This window comes from Neovison vison, chromosome 2 (genome assembly GCF_020171115.1).
Source record: "Neovison vison isolate M4711 chromosome 2, ASM_NN_V1, whole genome shotgun sequence".
NCBI classification, from domain to species: Eukaryota; Metazoa; Chordata; class Mammalia; order Carnivora; family Mustelidae; genus Neogale; species Neogale vison.
In genome coordinates, this window is record NC_058092.1 from 228,325,355 (window position 1) to 228,340,968 (window position 15,614).

General features: G+C 38.6%; 1 protein-coding gene across 1 annotated transcript in view; it reads right to left on the minus strand.

Annotated features, from left to right (window-relative positions):
• The window catches only part of CACUL1 (CDK2 associated cullin domain 1), a 70,680-nt gene that overhangs the window by 38,724 nt on the left and 16,342 nt on the right, over positions 1 to 15,614 (minus strand). Inside the window, exons 2-3 of the mRNA XM_044240614.1 lie at positions 7,172 to 7,298; positions 5,871 to 5,973 (exon numbers count right to left, since the gene is read on the minus strand). Of these exons, the coding sequence (XP_044096549.1) occupies positions 5,871 to 5,973; positions 7,172 to 7,298 (230 nt within the window). The remainder of the gene's footprint in view (positions 1 to 5,870; positions 5,974 to 7,171; positions 7,299 to 15,614) is intronic.

Here is a 15,614-nt window from a genome sequence, read left to right on the forward strand (position 1 = left end):
TTTATTAGCAACCTCGTTTATGTTTTAAATTGTTATCCGTAGGAAGGTTGGTCCAAATTATCTAGTCTTATCCATCACATATCTGCTGCTATACCTAACAGAGTCCCCCGCACACCTGGATGGAAGGCTCTGGGTACATCAGGTTGACCTCTAGGAACCCCTTCAACAGATCAACCAGCTCAGTTTTTTATACTGATCAGAAAAATCAATGGTGACTGAAAAAGGCAACAGCGAGTCTTTATGGTTTTTGAACAAAAAAATGCCCATCAAATTAGTGTTTTTAGAAGTTTATTCACCCAAAAACAAATAAGAGAGGAAAAACAAATCAATTAGGAGAATACTGGAGACACACGCCAATGACATGGAGAAGGAAAGGGGAGAGGCTAGTGAAAGGACAGTGTTCTACCAACCTTGACAATCACCCGGAAACAAGAGGTAAGGGAGAAAAAAGGAGTCGAAGATGAACAGGAATCTCAAGTCTGAGTGTGAAAATTAATTGAGTGAAGAGGAATTCACAAGAAGAGGCATCCACAAGAATAAATCCAACTTGAAACGTTCAGCATACATTTAGAGACTCCGGTCTGAGCCCTCAACCAAAAGTATGGTGATTGCTAAATATTTTAACAGAATTTTCTAAAATTTACAGAATATTATTCACTAAACTAGGACACTTGTCATCTACTTGCAGTCATTGGTATATTTAAAAAAATAAAAAAAAAATCATGACTGGCAAGTCACATCTGAGGTTTTGGAGACATGGAAAAAGGAAAATATATTAAGAGAGACTTTATCACATTTGAAGAAGAGAGGAGTTAAGTGCAAAAGGCAGGGGCAGGGGAGAATGGTTTTTAAAAAACTAAGGCAAAATACACTGTCACAGTTCAAACAACCTAGTAGTAGACAGAAAAGCAGAAACTTACATGCAATGTAATATAATAGCAAGCACAATAAGTGGGGTTAGCCAGTTAAGTGATTTTAGTAACTTAATAAACTTAACAAAAAATGCTTTTTAAAGTTACTGAAGTGAGGGGTGCCTGGGGGGGCTCAGTTGGCTGAGCATCTGCCTTCAGCTCAGATCATGATCCCAGGTTCCAGGATGGGCCCCACATTAGGATCAGGCTCCAAGCAGGGAGCTTGCTTCTCCCTCTGGCCCTCCCCCTGCTCATGCTCTCTCTCTCTCTCACGCTCATTTAAATAAAATCTTTAAAAATAAATAAATAAATAAAGTTACTAGGTACTGGAAAAGTCATTGTTTCTTTTAAGAAAGAAACAAATTTTTAAGAGGCAGCACATGAGATTATACTCTTACTTAAGGACATTTAGGTTTACACAAATTAAAATCTTCTGAAATCTCTGAAAATAGTATTCTCTAGTTTTTAAGTCAATAACTGGAGAACATGGAATGTTACTTCATATACTGTTCAGTCTCCCCATTAGAATATGACTTCTGATGGAGATGAATAAATTACTCTGACACGTAAACTATACAAACCATCAACTATTTTAAGATACCCTTGAAAGATAAAGGTCCACACCCTGAAGGTCCAGCTTATTGATTTATCAACATTGGCACTATTTCTGATTATCTGCCAAATGTAACTCATCATCCATTTAGCTCATAATAACAATATTTCATTTCTAAAATCAGAGTGGTAAACAAACCGTTCCAACCGAATACAACTTTTCTGGCTCCTGGATCCTGTTCTATTTCACAGGAAAAGCGCCCTTAAGGTCTCAATAAAGAAGGTTATGCTACGTATCTGTGATGCTGAATAAATTAATAAACCAAATTAACTGAACTCTAAATAAATTAATAAAATGCCTAAACATCTAGAGAACATAAAGATTAGTGATGATATGAAATTAATTATGCTACTCTTTCCATGGTAGAGGTCAATTCTGGTTGCTGAGCAATCACTCACCAATCATCTGCTGAGCTGTGATTGTGCCAGACATGAAGGATAAAAAGACACAGGACAGAGGCCCTGCCCTCAAAGGAGAACCTGTGGGGCAGCCAGACATGACTCAGAAGTAACACAGCACAATCACTGCTGATAGGGTTGTTACTGACAAGATGCTAGGAGTCCACAGCAGAAGAAATAACAGTGGCCTATTCTGTTCTGAGGGGAGCATGAAGACTCCAGAACATTCCACACAGGTGGACACTAATGAATTTACACCTGGAAAAACAACAAAGCAGCACTGGCTAACCAGGAGATAGGACACAGGTTATCTTAGAACACTACTTAGAGCAACCAGGTATTTCAGTAAAGCCATTTCATTTTGACGCTGAGAAAATTTACAATTTGTTATTATCATGTTTAATCGAAAGGAACACAGCAGCTGCATGGCAGAATTGAGACCGAAACCAAGGTCCCCATGTTTTCATTCACTTCACCGTGCCATTTAATAATGGTTAGACTTTATAATCTTACAAAAGATATCATTCTACAGTAAGATTTTTCCTTCAGGCCATACTGCTGAGCTCCAAGTAGAACATGTATTGATTCTAAAAATCAACTAAATTCCCTGGCTTTACATCATATACTACATTTATCAGGATGGTTTCCAAAATGCTAACACAAAGGAGATAGCACTCTTGTGTTTTAGTTTTTAATCAAAATTCTTATTATACAATGCAAAAATTATTTACTCTTGTAATATGCTTTATTAGCAAGGGTGGGGGAAAACAGACATTTCACTGATATACGTGTAAATGGTTAGAGTGTAACTCTGGTACAACTTGCGTGAACTATAATTACAATTTGTGATTACATGTAGTGAACGCTGCAGCACTGGTAGTAACAGCCAAAGATTGGAAGCAATGCAAAAGCTCCTCAGTCCAACAACAGCTAAATAAATGAAGGTGCATCAATAAAGGTATAATGAACATTCAGACATTCACAGGGACCATTCTCCAAAACCTCAGAAACTCACTCTCTGAACCTCAGTAATTTCAAAGTACTGGCACCCCAGAGAGCCCAGCTGGGTAAGGAACAGGTTTACCTTCATTACTGACAATTGGTCAAACAAACACATGGCAAAAATGTAGCCAAGTGTGGCTCAGCCGGTTAAGCCTCTGCCTTTGGCTCAGGTCATGATCTCAGGGTCCTGTGATGGAGCCCCACGTCAGGCCAGCAGGTAATCTGCTTCTCCCTCTCCCTCTGCTCCTTCCCCTGCTTATGCTCTCTCTGTCTCTCTCAAATAAATAAAATCTTCTTAAAAAAATAATATTAAAAAAAAAAAAAAGAAAAAGAGGGCGCCTGGGTGGCTTAGTGGGTTCAGCCTCTGCCTTCAGCTTGGGTCGTGATCTCGGGGTCCTGGGATCAAGTCCTGTGTCGGGCTCTCTGCTCAGCGGGGAGCCTGCTTCCCCCTCTCTCTCTGCCTGCCTCTCTGCCTACTTGTGATCTCTCTCTGTGTGTGAAATAAATAAAATCTTTAAAAAAAAAAAAGAAAAAAGAAAGAAAGAAAGAAAAAGAAAAATCCACTCAAGCAAAAACTCCAAGATGACAAATGAATTCAGCAAATCACAATCCTATTGGTCAAATTTATGATCTGTATGTGAAGTTAGAGCCCAATTATAATACAATATCTGACTCACATTTCATAGATATAAATAAGGCAAGTCATATACTTTGTCCTGCATTCTGTCTTAGAAGATTATTTAGTATTATTTCAGTAACAGCAAACCAGTGTTATGAAAACAATTCTTTTTGAGGATACTGAGTTCTTTGCTTATCTAATGAAAGCTGTGGTACTCCCTGAACCCCAAAACTTGATATTAAAAAGCAGGATCACATTCAGAGTTCTACTAGAAAAACTTTATTCAAACAAGCAGTAAATTATTTATTGGTAAATATTTGATATACATTTCACTCAGCAGGTACTAACAACACAATAACAAAGAAGGCACACATGTTCCTCTGCCCTCTCAGAATACAGGGGACAGAGGGAGGGACAGACACAGCTAAACAAGAAATACACAGATGAAATACAATAATACGCTACGTATTACAGAAGCACGGATGAGGGGTCCCCAAATCTAGGCTTGGGAGAACAAGGTATCAGAGAACGTTTTCCAAAACAAATGATGTCCAACCTGCAGCCAAAATGGTATGTTCACACTGACCAAAAAAATAAGAGGGCAGAGAAAAACAAAGTGTTCCAGGCAGTCAAGTTAACATGGCAAAAACCAAGAAGTGAAAGAGTACATAAACTGTTCAAGGAAGTGAAAAAGTTCAGTATGCAGGAGCAGAGACGTAATGTATCAGGCCACAGAAATAAGAAGGAATCAGATAATGAAAGGCTTCCTAAATCATATTAAAAAGTTTAAACTTCAATCTAACAGAAAAATGATCAGCAAATTTGTGCTTTAGAAACAGCCACTCTGACAGAAATGAAGAACAAGCAAGAGATGTGAAGATTACAGGCAGAGCCAGCTAAGATGAGCATTTCGGCAAAACACTGAAACGACGGATGGTAGCCTAGACTGTTAGTGGCAAGTGAACAGAGATGGACAAGAGCCAAGAGAGAAACAGGGAGTAAACAAGGTTTGTAAATAAACTGGATGAGAGAAATAAGGGCAAGGGTAGAGTCAAGAATCAGTAAGCAAGAAAATCAAAAGCTGGAATGCATGGATCCTGGGTTTCATCTACAGCTTAGATACAATGCCTAGGTACTAAATATATTTATTATAGGCGTAAAGATTTCATATTTAGTGCCAAAAAGATTAAGAAAACAGTTTATACTCTAACAGCAGGAAAAGTATATATTTGGCTATGATAAACATAACTCTCACTATAATTTTTTTTAAAAAAAGGCTACTTTAGTGCAACAACTGTTTGGGGTAAACCATACCAAGATACCTCAGGCCACAAGGTAAGGGAGGAACATCATTCAAGGCCAAAGCCCGCCCCAGCAGTTGCTGGAAACTGCAGATGCTCCAGAATTGCAGGAGCCCTTTCTAGGTGTGGTACGTACCCTGCTCATCCACTGCTGAGTGACTTTTCTACACATCACGGTACTTCTATGCCAGAACTAAAATACCATCTGGCCCTGGCATAAAGATAGTCCCTGACCTTCAAGCACTGGAAACTTCACCAAGGCAGGAAGGGGTACGGATCGGAAGCTAAATGCTTCCTTAAACAGAGTACTTCTACTACTTGCTCCCATCCAGATTTCACAGCTGGGATGATGTTCCTCTCTAGAGGTTTATCAACAAAATGCTGACATCAGTTGTTTTTATATTAGCAAACATCAGAAACTAGCAGGCAAACACCATACTTCAAAGAGAATACCAAAAAAAGTTACAGTAAAACATTAAAATATACATATATTTATATTACAAAAGCCATCAAATACTGAAGTTAGCAGAAATAAAGTTTTAAATAAAAGAAATGTTGATATAACAAACCATAAGAGACTCTTAATCTCACAAAACAAACAGGGTTGCTGGGGGGAGGGAATCGGGAGAGGGGGGTGGGATTATGGACATTGAGGAGGGTATGTGCTATGGTGAGTGCTGCGAAGTGTGTAAACCTGGCGATTCACAGACCTGTGCCCCTGGGGCTAATAATATATTGTATGTTTATAAAAAATATATAAAAAATTAAAATGCAAAAAAAAAAAAAGTTGACATGTAATAACTGGAATCAGTTAAAGTCTAAAGTATATTCAATCTAAAAAGTTCTACAATTCATATCTAATTTTCCAACAATTTATTTTAAAGGTTAGATAATTTGGTCAATATTCATCTAGGAAATATTTATAAACTTATACAATTATCAAATTAATAAGCCTCCGAATATGTATTATATATACTAATTCCAACCAGTCCAAAAATCCCACGGAAGCAAAAATCGGTTCTTTACCTGCAGCTCCTTTGAGACTCGCTCTAGGTGATTAGTTATCTTTTTAATCAGATCACTGTACATCTGTTCTGAGTGCTGCTGGCAGACACACTTATACACACAACTGTGGGGGAAAACCAAAACAGAAAAACCAAGTTAACAATGAAATACTTTATTCAACCTAAGAGGAATGCATACTTTGGATATACAGTCACTAGTTAAATAATTAATTCAGTCACCTAATAATTAATTCAGACCAATAATTAATTGGTCACCTAAAAAAAGCGACCAATCACAACTTTTTTTTAATACTATTTTTTTTTAATCTTTGAAGAGAGAGACACACACACACACACACACAGAGAAAGTGCATATACTTGAACAGGGGAGGAGCAGAGGGACAGGATCTCAAGCAGACTCTGAACTGAGCAAGGCGCCCAACCCAGGGCTCCATCTCAAACCCCTGAGATCATGATCTGAACGGAAATTAATAAGAGTCAGACACTTAACCGACTGAGCCACTCAGACACCCCGACCAATCATCACATTGAAGAAGACATTTACCTTGCCCCAATCAGTGTTCAGATGAAAGAGATACTACCACCAGCAGTAAATCTTTCTGAGTACTGCATTACACATTTTGTCAGTACTAGATAATCTAGTATTGGGTGATAATCTGAAAATCTGACTATGATAACTACTCACAAACCAGCTTCTCTCTCATTCTCTCATTTCAGTGAATGTCAAAATACGAGAGTGAAAATTAGTACCAAGTTTCTAACTCACAAAAAGGTTTGTAATGTAACCTCTTTGTGCATCACTTGTGTAGAACAACACAATTGTCACCTCTTCCTCTGTGACTAGGCTGATCTCATGTCCCACCCCAGGTCCTCACTAATTTGCTGCTTCCACTTATCAGGAACTGGCCAACAAAATAACCAAAAATAGTTAGGACTGTATGTCAATAAACATCAACAGATTAAACTAGGGTCTCCATGTGAGACAAAAAGTATTTCTGCACCAGATACCTGTCATTCTCATCTTATTCGCTGACCTCCAGAGTTTCTTCATTATGTATTGTGGGGGTAGCAGGCTAAGATGGGAAGAAGTTTAAGAGAGTTCGGCTTAACTCTACCTTGATTTGAAAGCCAATTCTGATGCAGAAAGTATAATTCAAACCTCCAACCTCCAAATGTGGAATATACAATTAACCTAGAGAGCCTCCTTACCTGACATTTATTACATGTGTACATACACTGTCATATTCCAAGGTGTCATGAAATATACCCTCTCAAATCAAGGCAAATGAAATCTGGACTTACCTGTATATCTGTTCATAGGATATGGGGATATAGTCACCAGGACTCTGGGTTAAAAGCTGATCTATGGCACCATCCAATTTTGGCCAGTATGTGCTCTTATAATCTTCAATAGTTATAACATTCATTACTAAAAGTAAAAAGTAAAATAAAGATTACTATATACCACATGTAAAGTAAACACAAATCACAGCAATTTTGTGCTCTCAGATTCCTTTCATTTGCTCTAATTTCTCTGACATTCTACCACCTAAATACAACTCAATTACTATCTCATTAAAAAAAAAAAAAAACAAAGAAAACACCTATCTTGTCAGGGATTTTTAAAGCAGACGTTAATTAAGATGTAAAAAGGAATGACCATGAGTCTGTCCTTAAAAATAAAAAAATAAAAACAAAACAAGCAAGCATCATTGGTTTCCTTTTCCAACTATCTATTAACAGTGGGGCATTCTCCAATACACACTCACTCTTGGCTATACACTGACAATGAGATGACAAGATGGCCTATCCATGAACCACAATAAAATTCTATGAAATTATGAACCCCAACAATCAACCTTTTGAGACACCCCTGAGGAAACCTAACTAACAACAGGACTACGAGGATTAAAGTCCAAACGTTACCTCAAGAAAAGAGGTTGCTAGAAACTTGCAGGGATCTTTGGCACCACCAGCACTTCCACAGCTCTGACTCAGATTCTACCTATCTTACACTTGATAAGCCCAACAGAAAAACGTCAATGACTTGGGAGGCTTACAATGAGGCTTACCTCATTCCTACTGTCTGGCTCTTAGTCCTTCACCAAAGGTCATAAAGCTTTTATAACAGCTGGTCCTAACAACTCTGAAATCCAGACCAACAGCTGCTTCGCAACAATGAAATGCTAGTGTGAAAAAAAAGAGCAACTACCCACCTGCCCTGGAGCAAAGAGCTATCCCAAAGCCAAAAATACCCTGTGTATTTTTTTTTTTAATATTTTATTTTTATTTATTTCAGAGGCACAGAAGGGACAAGCCCCGGAAATGGGGCTTGATCTCACAACCCCAATATCATGACCCAAGGTGACATCAAGAGTCAGAGGCTTCATCTACTGAGTCGCCCAGGTGCCCAAATACCATGTGTCTTTGAACCTCCACTATCTCAGGAGATAGGAGCTAACAATACTCAGTCAGGTATTTTATTATGTCTTTTACCAGAAACTGGCAAGCAAAGAGTTGACTTCCCCAAGAGTACATGGCTAATGACTGACAGAAGTACTGCATAAAGACTTTATCTAGCACCTTTCTGTATCACATTACTGATTTCTAAATTCAGGTTCAAAATGTTTCTCTTACGTATGTACCACCTCTGTCACTGTTGTTCAGTATTTTCTTTAAATCAATTCATTTTTCTTGCTTAAATTTATTCTCAAGGACACTTAGGGAATAACTACTGATTCACAGAGCATGGAATAATCATAAATGTATTTAGCCAATTGAAAAAAAAATCAGACCAAAATGGCTGCATATTAGAAGATTCTCAAAAATTAAAAAAAAATTAAAAAGAATCACTTATATGATGCTAATAAAGTCAAAACTGTAAGAAGGGAAACAGACTGGGGCCTGGAAGGTAGGGAGGGCGGTCTACAACGGGCAGCTTGGGAGAATGAACTCCTGTGTAGAACCACCCTAGTGGATACAGCACTCCAGGCATTTGGCAAAACCAACATAACTGTACACCATAAAAAAGAGTATATTTACTATATGAAATTTTTAAAAAAGATTTTATTTATTTATTTGACAGAGATCACTAGTAGGCAGAGAGGCAGGCGGGGGTCGGGGGGAAGCAGGTACCCTGCTAAGCCAGAGAGCCCAATGCGGGGCTTGGTCCCAGGACCCTGAGCCAAACGCAGAGGCTTAACCCACTGAGCCACCCAGGCGCCTCTACTGTATGAAAATTTAAAAACAAGATGATCAGCAAGGATGTAGTTGTAAAGATGGAATGAAAATCTTGACAAATGAATTCCTGCACTGAAAGGAATGGAGAACAAATATTTTGACTACACATAAGTCTAAAAACAAAAAGAACTGAATACACATATACACACGGACACGCACACGCATAAGGACAGAGATGGCCAGATCACAGAGGACCTTAGTGGCCATGCCTTTACTCTGAGTAAGATGGGGACTGGAGGGTTTTTGGGTGAAGTGATGTGGTGGTCTGACCTAGCTTTTCTGTGGCTCATCCAACTGCTATGTTAGAAGTGAGCAAAGTCAGGAGGCTGTGAGATGATGGGGGCTGAAGCAGGCGGCAGTGGTGGGGGTGAGAGAGGTCAGATTTCGAATAAATTTTAGGGGTTGGGCCACCCAGATCTGCTGATGGTTTGGAGGGAGAAGTAACAGAAATGTCAAGGACAACTCCAAAGTTTGTGACCTGAGCATCAAAGGATGGGGCTGCTGTTTACTAGGACGAGGAGGATGTAAGAGCAGCTTAGAATATTTGAGAATCTAGTGGAAAAGGTTGGTGGCCCACCCATTTACTCTGTCCAAAAAGGCCACTGTCAACACCAACCATTATTTGCCTCAGGGTTCTCTCTGGCCGTCAGAATTGCTCTGATGAAGGAGGGACAGCCTGGAAGTTCTGAATAATCAACAACCCCAGGGGCCTTCAAGTAACAACAAATGAGAATTTGGTATAAATATCCCAGCAGCTCCCTTTGCTCTGGAGTAAGACAAGGCTGAGGCGCAGGTGCTACACGGACTCCCAGAGCTCCCCACGCGTTTGCACTCCCGCTGTCCACAGTGGTGACTTCCTTACTGGCTTCCTTACCTTTGTTGTCTCTTCTCTCCACTGCCCTGCAGGTGCTTCCTAGGATCCCCCCACCTTGTGCTTACAACTATTTGTGCTTTAAAAAGTAGGAAGAAAAAGTAATAAAAAATAGAAAAGCAGTGTCATTTTCCACTAAACAAAAGGTGGTACAGAAATAAATACAGTGCTGTTATTTAAATTCTAGCCGTGTCCTCCCGCCTGATAAAAGGTTCTGAAGCTGGCGCTTGCTTTCCCTGTGAAAACTGGAGACTGGCCAATGTGGAGAAGTGTTACACACTAGCTCCAAAATACCACCTTTCTGCTTTTTGAAAGACTCAAAGGAAACCAAAAAAGAAAACTGGAAAATAACTAAAAAGAACATCCCTTTTGCACTATGGGATTCTAGGTTACTGAATCTCCAATCATTCTATCACCTAAGCCATATCACATACCTGCTCTACACCAAAAGTTTAAGTTTAAAGGTAAGTGATATCCTCAGAAAGAAAACTTCAAGTAGAGAAGCCAAGAACAAACATAATCCCATGGGCACCCCGACTGCTGCTTTCAATGAACTCCACCTCTGTTACAGGTGGGGAGCGCTCCCACTTCTCCAGCACAGGCTTTACACCTCAGCAAATTACCAAGTCAAAGATACAAAGGAGGGAAAAGAAGCTAAAATGTAAAGTCGTGCAGCTGTAAGTACAGAACGGAGTCCTCTACAGAAGTGGTCATTGCTGATGCCTCTCAGGTATCTTTCATGTGGCATGTTTTTGTTTTAATGTTCTGCTTTTACATATCTTTAAAAAGAGAATTTAAAACCAAAATGAAAAAGCCATGATCACGGAAGATCTTAAAGTCTATTTCCATATCAAAAAAGTCATATCTATTTCCACTCTACATTTCCAAATACAATAAAAATCTATTTCTACATATATTTTGCATGAGAAAGAAGTATGTAAGTAACCAATTCAGTTGACCTTAAATCATAGCTGTTGTAGTAAACTGAATATTTGTGTCCCTTCCTCCAAAATTCATATGGTGAAATCTCAACCTCCAGTGTGATGGTGCTGGGTTTGGCCTTTGGGATGTGATTAGATCATGAGAGTGAGATCCTCATATAGGGAGTTAGTGCCCCCAGAGAGCTTCCTTGCCCCTTATACCATGTAAAGACACAGTAAGAAGACAGTCTACTATGAATCACGAAGCAGGCCCTTGCCAGACTGAATTTGCCAGCACCTTCGCCTGGACTTCCCAGCCTCCAGCGCTATGTAAAATAAGTTTCTGCTGTTTATAAGCCACTCAGCCTCTGACATGTTGTAACAGCTTGAATGGACTAAGATATTAGCTAATATAACTTTCTTCTAGGAAACCAGCCAATCTTCACCATTGTAGTAAAAGAACAGAATACAGACAAGTATCAGAGGAACTAGAGGTAGTCCGAAGAATGAACAAACATTGGTATATACTCTCAGCCAAAGATCAGGAAGGTTCTTCACACCTGCAGTCATAATCTGCAGGCAACACTAAAATAACAATCCCCAAAACTTAAAGGTATTTGTTATCTCCCTGCTAATCTCAATCCACCGCAATTGAAAAATATATACACATATATACAAAGCATGTCTGTGAATTGTGTGGCGTGTAGTCCTCAATTTTAAAAACTAGATCTTCTTGTTGGAGAAATGCAGTCAATCACTTTTAACTTTGTCCACAAGAAAGTACAGACTGCCAAAAAGAAATACAAAGTATGGGAACTAAACAAAAAAGAAATTACCATTAAATTACTAACTCTGGGGAGCACCTGGGTGGCTCAATCCATTATGCATCTGCCTTCCACTCAGGTATTAATCCCAGGGTCCTGGGACCAAGCCCCACATAGGGCTCCCCTGCTCAATAGGGAGTCTGCTTCTCTCTCCCTCTGCCTGCCTTCCCCACCCCTCGTTCTCTCTCTCTCTCTCAAATAAATAAAAGCTTAAAAAATAATACTAAATTCTACCTAGGTTAGATTTTCCAGCTGAAAATAATGCACTTCTTTTCAGACAGTTTAAAGAAGGTTCTATAAAACTCAAAAGCCAACAAGCCTAGGCCAGGAACCCAAATGAGTAAAGCAATGAATACTTCAAAGAACTGAAGCATGCAGTGCCCTCTGGAGACAGTGAAGTTCAAAATATGTAAAAACCCTAGTGCTGGCCATAAGACTTAAAACTAGGAACACATAAGATAACAAGTTCACGCAGTCTAGTAAGTCTAGTAAGTCTCTCTTACTGAGAGAGTTGTTTAATTGACCTTTCACTAAAATAAACTGAAATAAAAGTCTAAAACACATGGAATAGTTGAAATCTAAGGTTCAAGAAATATTAGCAGGTTACTAATAAATAAGAAACTATTAGAAATATATAACTTATACCAGGAGTTAATAATATAGGAGTTAATATGTTCAACCCTCATACTTTTTTATTCAAGTAATTCAAGTAATTTATCAAAACTTGACATTTATTATTGATCTCCCTCAAATAACACATAAGCCCCCAGAGGAGAAATTTACTACTAGAGCCCCAACTCCGAACAATGCCTAGCACATGGTAAAGTACTCAATAACATATGTGAAATAAATTAAATTAATGAAAGTCAAAATAAATCCTTACTATAAAAACAGCTGACGGCATACCACTTAATAGTCATTCTGGAATTAAAGCTTAAAGTGTATTTTTTTTTTTTTCCACAAAGTCTGAAGTAAACCAGGCTTTGAAGCTCTACTACTTCCTTTGAATGTCTTTGTTATTTCTTTGTTTATAAGAGGAAGATATATTCAGAAATCATATCAGGTATTATTAATCTATACTTAGTCTACTGCAAAGACCTCTCATTACCTTAGATCAGTGGTTCTCAAAGCATCAGGATACCCAGGACAGCATCAGCATCACCTGGAAACTTGTTGTAAATGCCAAATGCCAGGCCCTAACCCAGAACTACTGAATCAGAAACTTGGGGAGGAGCAGGCAGTGATTCACAATACAGGAATCTGTTTACCAAGCCCCTCCAGGGGATTCTTACACCTGCTGAAGTCTGACAGCCACAGGACAGCCAGCATCACAGGTGTGTTCTGTTCTCGACTGCTAGCACATGCTTTGTCCCAAACAACTTGGGAGAGTCAAATACAGGTGCAAATGCATCAAAGAAAATTTTTAAAGGAACAACTAGGAACTGTTTTCATATCAAAGACTCCTTAACATTCTACTCTTCCACATCCCTTTTCTCCCACCAAGAACACCGCCTTCAATCAGAATTCACTCCTTAAGAATGCAGCAAAGGCAATTATGAATTAAATGATCGAGCAAAATTTAAGAGGCCAAATTGTTTCAAAAGCAATGACTTTTTAGATTAACTATAATTAATTACAACCAGATAAGGTGAAAGAATGTCCTAGGAAAAAAAGCTTTAGGTTTTCTATTTAACTCTGGCTGGTCTATGTGATCTCAGAAAAAAAAAAAAAAAATTATGACTTCTTATTGCCACTGTGTGTCCATCCATCAGTAAAAATCTAGAAACCTTGTGCTGTCCAAAATACCACCACCTGGTAGAATGCTCTATTCTCTACAGCACAAGGGGATGACAATGCTTTCAAATAATGGACAGAGAGAAGCTGAAGGCCAAGAACAAAGTCTAGGGGATGGGGGAAGCCTCTGGGAATGAAGAAAAGGAACAGGAGAATCTGAATCAGAACGAGTTAGTATATTCCAGTAAATAAATGGGGTATTAACTTTAAAAAAAATTGAGTTATTTCTCTCAAAAGGAAAATAACTTAATACTGACAAGAGATAGTAATACTTAGTTGTTCCTAAGAGAACGAGTGATTTTAAAAACTGAATCAAATCTTAAAAGAAAGTAAAAAGAAATTACCAAATACCTTAAATATCCTTTTCCTTACTAGGAGGAAAAAAAAAAACCAAAAAACCCTACTCTTCAGATGTATTTCCATTTGCCAATAGAGGACAGCGGCTAATGTTAAATCCTAATGAAGCAACTGTTTCTAAAGTAGGCAAAAACCTTTTCAAAGCTGCCTGCTTCAGGTATTGGTTTGTTTAGAAAGTTTAGAATTTGTGGTTTAATTCAATTAAATTCAATTAAATGCATGGACAGTATAAAATGTCTATTTGTGATTGATTATTAAGAGAAATCATTCCATGGTGGCACCTGGATGGCTCAGTCAGTTGGGAGTCTGCCTTCAGCTCAGGTCACGATCCCAGGGTCCTGGAATCAAGCCCCACATGCTATAGAGAATGGAGCATTCTACCAGGTGGTAATCTTTTGGACAACACAAGTTTCCTAGATTTTTACTGATGGATGGACACACAGTGGCAACAAGAAGTGTGCTTCTCCCTCCACCCCTCACCCCACTTGTGCTCCCTAATAAAGAAATAAAACCTTAAAATAAAATCATTCCATGTAAAAATGAAGTTACATCCACATAAACAGGTAACACTGATATCTTATTTTTATTTCATGTAAGTCCTCATTAACTCATTGTTTAAGGATTCTGTGCTTCCCACCCCATCCTATCCTATTCTCCCCAAAAGGAAAACATTTTAGTCCACAAAAGGCTTGTAACATACTATGTCAAACTGTATAACCTGCTTTGTCTTACTTCAAATATCATGTTTCTTTCCTCAAAACACTATAAAAATTATATAGGAAATGCATTTCATTATTGTTTTACTGCTTAAAAATCCACACATTTCTCAGTTTCATAAAATGTAATGGTACAAACATCCATCACTACTGTCTCAGAAAAGCAGCTGCTGGGGCCTACAGCAAGACTGAAGTCTATATACCTTTAGGAGAGCTATTATTCTACAATTACAACATCACACTTGAGACAAAGTGAACATGCTCTGACAGTACATATGAAAAAGTCAAGGGGTTATAATCTATTATAGTTCTAACTCCAACTAATCCAAAATCTAATATTCATATAGAAAGCATCTGCTCAACTGAATACATAGGTGTAAATCATTCTAAGTGTAGGTCTGCTGTAGTTTTAAAAGTCTATTGTTGATTTCCTACAAATTACTCTCTCCATGACATTTAAAACCAGGAAAGTTTAACTGAAATAGTAGTACAAGGCAGTGTGTGCTGAGTTGGAAACACCAGTAAGTGAGCTAATCTAGTCCTACAGGATCCAGAGAAGTTCAGGGCTTGAAGATAGGATACAATGAGTGTGGATTAGAGGCAGAGAATAGGGGTAGGGAGGGGAGAGGTGAAGACTGGCTGAAAATCTGTACACAAAACAGTAAAAAGAAAAGGGAATCTGTATAGAAACTGAAAGATACAAGACTGGGACTCTGAGACAAAGATACATAAAGAGGATAGGGGCACATGCACAAGCATGTCTGTATGAAGTTCAGGGCCGATGGATTAAGTAAAAGCCAAAAATCAACATAAGAAACACTCAAACATCTAATCCTGCTCCTTCTCATAAATTCTAGAAATACCATGGATCAGGAGAAATGTACTTTACTTCCTGTTCCACTTAACTAATACCCCCACCATTCCCCCAAGATGGAAGATCCTCCCTTAGAAAAAGGAAGAGGGGGCGCCTGGGTGCCTTGGTGGGTTAAGCCTCTGCCTTTGGCTCAGGTCATGATCTCAGGG